Here is a 9,386-nt window from a genome sequence, read left to right as displayed (position 1 = left end):
TTTTGTTCTTTTCATTTGTATCTTCATTGGTCTCCATCTCTCTTTCTTATTTAATATCTCTGTTTTTGTTCTTTTCATTTGTATCTTCATTGGTCTCCATCTCTCTTTCTTATTTAATATAATAGGTAGATCTCCTACCTATTCATTAAAAAAAGATGGGCACCTGTTGACACAACATTCGTGCTCCGCAATCTCGACGAGGCATGCGGATTGAGTGGTAAAAAATGACCTGTCGATACTTTTTTTTTTGTTCAGAAGAAAAGCTCAAAAGACGAAGAGGCCATATAAAAACAAAAGACCCTAAAGAACTTCGGCCTGGCCCAACACGTGGTGGGTCCACTTGTTACCGTTCGTGCTTTACATAATCCGTTTCTTAATAAATTATGTGGGAAATAGATTTTGCTTCTCCAAATTTTACATTTCATTCTTAAAATCCAGTTATTATTAATCCGCTACAAAATACTACTGTTTAACAAAACTTCTATATAATCCTCCAAAATCTGCTAACAAAAGCTGTGCCAAATACAGCCTTCTTCCTCTACCGGAATCCCAAATTCCTTGTTGCTTCCCCCGCCGGCCACCCTAATCCGCATCACCCGGCCCCGGCCCCGTTGCCGCCAGCCCTGGCCAGCCATAAAGCGAAAAAGCGCACTCTCACCGCCTCTCTCTCCCTTGCCCTCACTTAAGATGATGCCTTGGCCCCCTCCGCTCTCTTCCTCACCGCCCACCGCCGTTGCCACAGCCGGCTCCCACTGCTCGACCGCCGCAGCAACGCCGTTTGGGGAGCCATGGCCGCGACGAGCGGCGGGGAGTTGCAGTGGCTCTCGCGGGCGCTCACCATGCCGCCGGATTGGCTCCCTGGGGAGGAGGGCGGGGAGACCTCTATGGATGAGACTGAGCGCGTGCCCTCGTCGCTCAAGCAGGACATCGGCCCCATCCTCAGCGCCGCCAAAGAGATTGAGGATACTAACCACCGCGTCGCGTACCTCTGTGCGTACATTTTTCTTCTTTGACCTTGCGCTAACCACCTAGTGCCTAGCTTCAACATGAATATTCTGAGGCTTGGGATGCGCATACATTCGCATCTAGTAAATCAAATGGCAGCCCCAAAGGGTACATGAACACATAATTATATATATTTTTTATCGTTCATGCAGTTATAACTTATATCTATCGTTTTGCTAAAACATAGCCAAAAAAGAGTGGAAAAAACTTGTGCTTGTTTACATCCTCTGTACCTCTGTTTTCCACGTGACTTCTTGTTGTGACTCGTGGTTTTTGGTGCTTGCTGAGCAAGGCCGGTTCTTGGCGTTCCAACGGGCGCACACTTTGGATCCAAACTCAACTGGACGTGGAGTTCGGCAATTCAAAACGTATCTTATACACAGGCTGGAAAAGGTATACATACTTTGGATGCTCAACAGTCAATGCCATAACTAAACTATATGCTTATTGACTCAATAAACTGAGAATCATATTTATCTTGTTGTCATGATCAGTTGAACTGGCCAAGTAGGAATAATATTGAAGATTGCGAAAGGTCACTTTCTCATAGTGATTACCTTGCTCAAATTATTGACCCTATTGAAGACATACAGCACCAAAAACCCTGGTTTCAGCGGCCCCTAGAATATTTTGCCAACTGCTTTTACAGTTTTACCATATGGTCAGAGGGCTCGAAGCTAGTGTTGCTGTCATGTCAGTTGGCGGGGCCGTAATGTGCACATGACAATCTCTAAAACTGGCCCTAACCAGGTGTCCTGTTTTTCTATGCAGTTAGTTATCACTTATCGGTGATAGCTTGTCTTGATACTAGCTGAGACAATATGTCCATTCTGCTTGGCCTTTAATGATTCATGAAGAAACCAAGGAGTCTGTTAGTTTCTGGCAAAACATTGCGAGTATAATTTCGTTCTTTTAATAATACAATGTGTAGAAGATTAATATAAAACTCTAGAGTATTTGTAGGTTCTTCATGATTCAGAGTAAAAGAGCCTCAGGTTGTTAACTGCTCCAGCTCGCTTTTACCACGTGTGCCTCCGCATGGTTGACGTTTGTTATTTGACAGGATGAGCCAAAGATAGAGCGCAAGCTTGCATCAACTGATTCAAAAGAGATTATGAGGTTCTATGAGGAGTATAAAAGCAAATATCGTCCAGAGGATCTTAAAAAAAACCCGTAAGACTGACCATCGTTACACTGCATTAGCAATCATTTTGTACAAATGCTCATCCTGAAGGATTAAGCTATGTTCACTTATTATTATTTTAATGACTTAGGGAGGAGATGGCCAGACACTACGAGATTGCGTCCGTTCTATTGGATGTGCTAAAAGCTGTGACACCTAAAAGATATGACCCTGAGGTTCTACAATCATCAATTACACCTATTTGCGAGCTAGTATGTCTTCTTTAAGTTTCTGTAAACCATTAAATATGATAACCTGTAAGCTAAAGCAATTGTTTTGCAGTCTGATGAGTATGCTAAAGGTCTTGGAAAGGACAAAGCTTCATTTCCATACAACATTCTACCCCTTAATATTTCTAACCCAACACAGCCAGTAATGGAAATTCCTGAGGTCATCTGCTTTAAATTTCATTTGGTGTGATTTCATAAATACTAGTACATGTATTTCGTGAATGCCACAAATAGTACGAATGATTTTCTTGTGTTGTGTGAAAATTGTAGATTAAAGCAGCAGTGGAGCTTCTTCGCAATATAGACAACCTTCCTAAGCCAAGGACTCACCCAACTTCTGCGTCTGAAGAGATGGATGGACCTATTGTTGGCGATTTGTTTGATTGGCTCTGGCAAACTTTTGGATTTCAGGTAATTAATACCTAAATTTCAATTTCTAGACCTTTAATCTATTACCTTACATGATCCAAATTTTTGCATGACAGCATGATCTGAAGCCTTTTAATTTTCCATCTTCTTAATTATTTATTTCTATCTTTTAGAATTTTATTCTCAAAACCAATTATGGAGAGAGAAGTCTTCTTAATTGCATGACTGCGGAAAATGCCATTGGAGAGAGAAGACTTCGATAAGGACTCTTCTACCCCTCTCTTTCTTCCTCCTTGAGTCATTTTTCGGGTAGCAGAGGAGATGGGACGAATAGACCAAGACGTTTCTCTACCTGGGTGGCGTTGGCTTGAGGATAGTACAGCAGGAGGAGCGGCTTCTTGCTGATGCACACAACGTTGGCTGAGCACCCCACTAGAATGGCTTCCTTGTAGGGGCGCTCTTCGCGGAGTTCTTATACCATCTACAACGGTTTCCCTTTAGGATCCAGAATCCCTTTACGATGGGATTTTCGTTTTCTTCAGCGCTTCAACGGTTTTCCTTCACGGTTCCCGTCACGAAGGAATTTTTCAAGATCATTCCTTTCAGGACGGGATTCTCTCTTCTTTCCCTTCATAATTCCCCTCGAAGGGAAGATGTTGGAGATGAGAGAAAATAAATGAAATGGGAACAGGAAAGTGAATCGGGAAGGGAACGAAATGAAAGGAATATGGTTGGCGATGATCTTATGGCAAGGAACCGAGTGGCTTCCTTTAGCTACAGTGGATAGAGAGGCATGGGAGGTAGGGCGGCAGGTTGGTTTAGGCCCGTCGTGGTGCACGCATTCGGCCCAGGATGACGTGGGAGGTCCATCGACAACGATGTTGTATGGGGAAGTCAGCCAAGAGAAAAAGGAGTAGGATAAGAACTAGAGCCAAATGACACTGGTGCCCCTGGTTTAGCGGTGAAAGAGGTACAAGAATAAGAAGTCGTCTCTCTTCGGTAGGATGCAATTTGATGAGGTGCTATTCTTAAGTATGGTAAAAAGTTAAATTCTCTCTAAAAGCTTGGTCCTCGCTTGCTACAATTAGGATCTGTTTGGTTCACAAATAAACTTGCCACGACTAGTGTTAGTCATACTTATGGCTCGTCTAAATTTGTAGCAAAAACAATCTGTTTGGTTTTTAGTCATAACTAATGTTAGATGTGGCAAATTTCATACAGTGCCTGTTTGGATAATTACGACAAATTTTTGGCAAAAGTTTACGGTGGATGTTTGGTTTGCCACCAAAAGTGGTTATGATCACCTAATTCCATTGAATGGTGAGATTATCCTCTCTCGGTTTAAGAAGTGATTATATGGAATAATAGCTCATGAGGTCTGGGTGTATAGCAAAATCACAAATGCATAGATGTAATAATACCAAGATTCAGATCTCGTTCACCCGAGTACCCTGTGCTAGTAAATAGCAGTTTTGAAGATGACATACTAGCTAGTTCCCAAAAGCAGTTAGCAACTGACTATAGTTCGGTTTACTTTGCAGGTCAGACTAATTTAGGACTAACAATTAACCACTCATCAAATATAGGACTACCAATTAGTGAAACAGGCACCTACTGTGGTGATGTACTGTCTCTTCAAGCAAAGAACACCAGATAGGGAAAATTAAAGCAACTCGCAAGAACACTCTAATTGAATCTCTTCCACTTGAGAGATAAGAAGGTATTTGGGTTCTGCATCTAAAAACTAAAAAAGAAGTCGACATCCACAGAAGCAAGGATTTTATTGACGCACAAACGACTACCTTGTGCTGAGCCTTGTTAATTTGGACAGCACAATGAACCTTCTGGTGAGCATATGTAGGAACGAGAATGGTGACTAGAGGGGGGTGAATATACGCATCAACAAATTTCTTTCGAAATAGATGGTTTTTTCCTATTTCTCACCCAACGTACCTCAAAATGCTCAAGCGGAAGCAAAAGAATTAGAGAGACAAATCAAGAAGACTACTTTCATGGCAACATGACTCCACAGATGGAATATGAACTATAGGTTCCATTCAAGACCATTTCATGTGTCTTTGTGCACAAAAACTCGCAATTTTCAAAGAAACTAGATAAGATAGACACCGAACAAGGTTATCTTCCAAGATGATAGTCTAGTGGCAAGGGGACTCAAGACCCGCTCAAATACATGAGTATGTGAGTGTTTAAGCCACTAGCATCAAGAAAAACAACCCTGCAAAGGTGAAAAACTACAGCTCAAAGAAAAGATCTTCGGGTAAGGAACTTCTCCAAGTTGATGATCTAGAGGCAATGGTACTCAAGACCCATGAGCATACACTCGTATGTGAGTTTTTATGCCTCTAGCAACAAGAAGAATGATCTCACAAGGTGCTGAAATTTCAGCCCAAAAATCAAAACGAAAATCAAAACTAAAAACCGAAAAACTTGCGAACTTGCAAGGGAACCAATAGAGGGAAACTAGAAGGAGGGGAATTCAAGCATATGCAAAAACATAAAATAAATTACTCAAAGAGGTCAGCCCTATTTTAGGCGGATTACAAAGATTTATCTCTCAAAACTCTCACCTATTATATAGGCTAAGGACTCATCCTTCTCTCCTCTAAAATCCTAGCTCTAAGGCTCTTAAATTGGAGGCACAAGGGGGCTCAAGTGGCTGGTTCAAAGCTCTCTCTAGCCATACCCCTCTTTTTATAGGCCTAGGAAACTTGACCCTTAAGTTTCCTAGTTTTTTTTCAAAATACCCCTCTCTTGTAGTGCACTCCTACCTACCACCGATGGTATTTTGGTCTATTTTCTTCTCCATTCATCGGACGACCGCGGCGTCTTCACGACTTAGCTTTGCCTCGACGGAAGGTTCACGATGGTGCCACATACTCCTCCAGTCCTCCCACAGTTTTGAGGCCAAACCGCGAAACCGTTTGCATGCTTCTCAAAGCGTGACTCACTGCTTTGCTTACATCTTAAGCAAGCGCTTCGATGTCTACACGTGTACTCCGTCATGCGATCCTGACCGCCGGTAAGTCTCTTCCACTCCCGATTCCTCGGGCCACCTTGTCACTTGCACCGGCATCCCCTTCGCTTGACTTTGTCAACACGCCGTCTCCATCTGCCTTCAATGCTTTGCTTGACCTCCACGTGTTCAGCTAGGATCACACTTGACTCCGTCCGGCCTCCTTGATCATCTGGCAGCAAGCACTCCGCTTGGCCCCGGTTATCCCGCCGTCGATCGCCAAGTTGCATCCATCACACACCATGAGACAAGCAAACATATATCTCTAACTCCAATTCCAAGTAGTCCATAATCAATATGCTCAAATGAAATCTCAAATCAATTCGAATCATATCAAAGCTCATGCAAAACCGAAGATTATCAAACCAAATAAATGCCAATATCAATCACTCATAACAAGAAAACCAATGCACATTACGACTTGGTTTCTTAATCTCCCCCTTGATGAGTGCATTGACAACTCTCAAAGCACAAAGATTTTGGTTTGAAGAAATTAAAACAAGATAAGCTCATCCAAGTGAACAAAAACTCGAAAAAGAGCAAAATATATCACTTGGCATAAGAAAGGTTGTAAAAGCCCTAAGAGCGGTTAACACGGCCAAAAAAACCTCAAAAAAGCAAGAAAAACTCAAAAACCCAAAACACATCTCTTGTTGAATATTTGAGCATAATATCTTTTAGGCATATTTTCTTCCCCTTTGGCAATGAAAACATCAAGGATAACAAACTATGCAAAAGATGTGCAAATAAAATGCAAGAAATACAAAGTTTCACATATAGATCACAAAGCACTTGTAAGAACTAGAGATGTCAAAGAACTATGATAAGTAAACAATATAACTCAAAGGCGTACAAAGTCTCGAAGAGAGTTCATGACACAAGCATCGGGAGTAAAACAAGTTTTGATCATGTTGTTTAATTATCCAAAAGATGTCACCATAAAAGCATCCACAGTTTCATGATCAGTGCAAAGATTAGAGAAACTAGTGTTATGTCAAGTTCAAACTAGGCAATCAAGTTCAACCCGACAGGCTATACAAACACCTACATAACAATCCAAGCCTTAGTTTGACAATATGAAAAAAAAATATTCTTAGCACATTAAAAAGCACAAGTTAACTTTCTCATTGATCATTTAACTATCCTCAAGTGAGTTTTAAGCAACCATAGGTTCACTTCTTTGGCAAACCATATGAAGCCTTAAGCCACCGTATTGGATTCAATTTTAGCTCAAAACTTGATTATTCATTTTATTAACTCAACATAGAATTTCAAAATGTGCAATTTTGTGCAATTTTTCACAAAACCAAAACAAGTTATGCCTTTGCGACACAAAAGAGTATATGCTCTCCCAAGGGTTAATCATGGGCTAAATATTTACATAGACAAAGGTCAAAGACCTCCAATTTGCTGAACTGAACAAAGCCGCCTAGCACAAGCTTTTCACAGAACTAGCCCTAATTTAAGAACTGATTAAGCTAAATCAAATACTCAAGGGTGACAAGAGATCATGTTCATATTTCAAGTTTATTCTTTAGAAAAGACAAGTTTGCTCAACAGATTTTATGCCATGTTTCAGTAAGAGACTAAGTTTGCATAAATTATTATATATCCACTACACTTAGCACAAATTCACAACTAGTACAAGAAAATACAAAGAACATATAAGTGAAGCTTGCTAACATGATTATATTACAAAATGCTATGCAATCCAAATGCAATAAAAGTAAGATAGGGTATGTACAAAGGCAACTCCCCCTCACACAATGCCATAGGGATGACACACCAAGCTCTTCCCTCAGAAAGGCAAACTTTGTTGCATCTAGAGGCTTGGTAAAGATATCGGCTAGCTAGTGTCGGGTATCTATGTAGCTCAACTCAATGTCTCTCTTCTCATTATGGTTTCTCAGAAAGTGGAAATCGGGAGACATGGCCTGGTGGTTTCTGATCGAGATTCCTAATCAATAGGGCCCCTCCTTGGGCGGATTTCTCCTTTTGCTCCTCAGCCTACGGGGTATTAGCAACCGTTTCCAGTTGTTGTTCCCTCACATTTATGTGTATGGTTCTGGAGTGTTGAACTGGGTTATTGGCTAAGCTTATAGCACTGGTGTTGTCACACAAAAGTGGCACACTCTTAAAATTTAACCCAAAATCCCTCAAGGTAGCAACCATCCACAAAATCTGTGACCAACAGCTAGCAGCAGCTACATATTCAACTTCAGCAGTAGACTGCGCAACGCTAGACTGCTTGCGAGAAGATCAACACACAAGAGAAGTACCCAAGAAATGACAAGTACCAGAGGTACTCTTCCTGTCAATTCTACAACCAGCAAAATTCTCATCCGAAAAACCTCGAAGAGAAAGCGAAGAGGAAACAGAAAACCAAAGCCCAAACTTGAGAGTGTGCTTGAGATACCTTAGAATGCGCTTCACCGCTTGGCGGTGAGACGTCATCGGTAAAGCCTGGAAGCGAGCACACAAGCAGACGGCGAAGTGGATGTCGGATCTTGTCGCCGTCAGGTACAGAAGGGAGCCAATCATGCTCCTGTACTTCCGCTGGTCCACCTCCTCACCATCTTCATCCGGATCAAGCACTGTTGAGGTAGCCATCGGTGACGCCAATGGCTTTGCATCGCTCATGTCGAACTTCTTCAGTAAATCCTTGGTGTACTTCGTCTGGTGGACGAATGTACCTTGCTTGCATTGCTTAATTTGCAGCCCAAGGAAGAAGTTGAGCTTACCCATCATCGACATCTCGAATTCCCTACTCATAGTTTCTGCAAACTTGGCCACAAGTGCATTAGAAGAGCCACAAAAAATGATATCATTCACGTAAATCTGGACAAATAAGAAATCATTGCCATGCCTAAGAGTGAACAAAGTTTTATCAGCTGATTCCATCACATACCCATGCCCTAATAAGAAAGACCTAAGCCTATCATACCAAGCTCTAGGTGCTTGCTTAAGCCCATACAAAGCTTTCTGAAGCTTGTATACTCTATGTGGGTATTTGCGGTGCTCAAAGCCTGGGGGTTGCTTGATATAGACCTCTTCCTCTATGAAGTCATTTAGAAAAGCACTCTTAACATCCATTTGATACAACTTAAAACCTCGGGATGCCGCAAATGCAAGAAGGATTCTAATGGCTTCTAGTCTAGCTACTAGTGCAAAGGTTTCTCTAAAGTCTATCCCCTCTACCTGAGTGAAACCCTGAGCTACTAGTCTAGCCTTGTTTCTCACTACAGACCCATCCTCCCCCTGTTTGTTTTTGAAAACCCATTTGGTGCCTATGGTGTGAACATTAGGGGTGGCTCTACAAGGACCCAGACTTGGTTTCTCTCAAAGTTTTCAAGCTCTTCATGCATGGCATTGACCCAACTCGAATCAGATAAAGCATGTCCAACATCATTGGGCTCAAAAGAAGCAACGAATGCAGAATCAGTAAAATGAGCATTAGAAGTAAACTTGGACCTCACTACCCTCTTCTCAAGATCTCCGATCATCAAGTGTGGAGGGTGTCGTCATCATGTGTGGAGGGTGTCGCCGCTGAATGTGTTGAGGGGCC

General features: G+C 41.9%; 1 protein-coding gene across 1 annotated transcript in view; it reads left to right on the top strand.

Moving 5' to 3' along the window:
- Positions 1-788: 788 nt before the first annotated feature.
- The window catches only part of LOC133888354 (callose synthase 7-like), a 64,390-nt gene continuing 55,792 nt past the window's right edge, over positions 789-9,386 (top strand). The window contains exons 1-6 of the mRNA XM_062328561.1: positions 789-990; positions 1,298-1,398; positions 2,069-2,178; positions 2,280-2,364; positions 2,471-2,578; positions 2,689-2,829. Of these exons, the coding sequence (XP_062184545.1) occupies positions 789-990; positions 1,298-1,398; positions 2,069-2,178; positions 2,280-2,364; positions 2,471-2,578; positions 2,689-2,829 (747 nt within the window). The remainder of the gene's footprint in view (positions 991-1,297; positions 1,399-2,068; positions 2,179-2,279; positions 2,365-2,470; positions 2,579-2,688; positions 2,830-9,386) is intronic.

This window comes from Phragmites australis, chromosome 13 (assembly GCF_958298935.1).
Source record: "Phragmites australis chromosome 13, lpPhrAust1.1, whole genome shotgun sequence".
Lineage (NCBI taxonomy): Eukaryota > Viridiplantae > Streptophyta > Magnoliopsida > Poales > Poaceae > Phragmites > Phragmites australis.
Note: the sequence above shows the minus strand (reverse complement) of the source record. Positions and strands in the feature narration are given on the sequence as shown.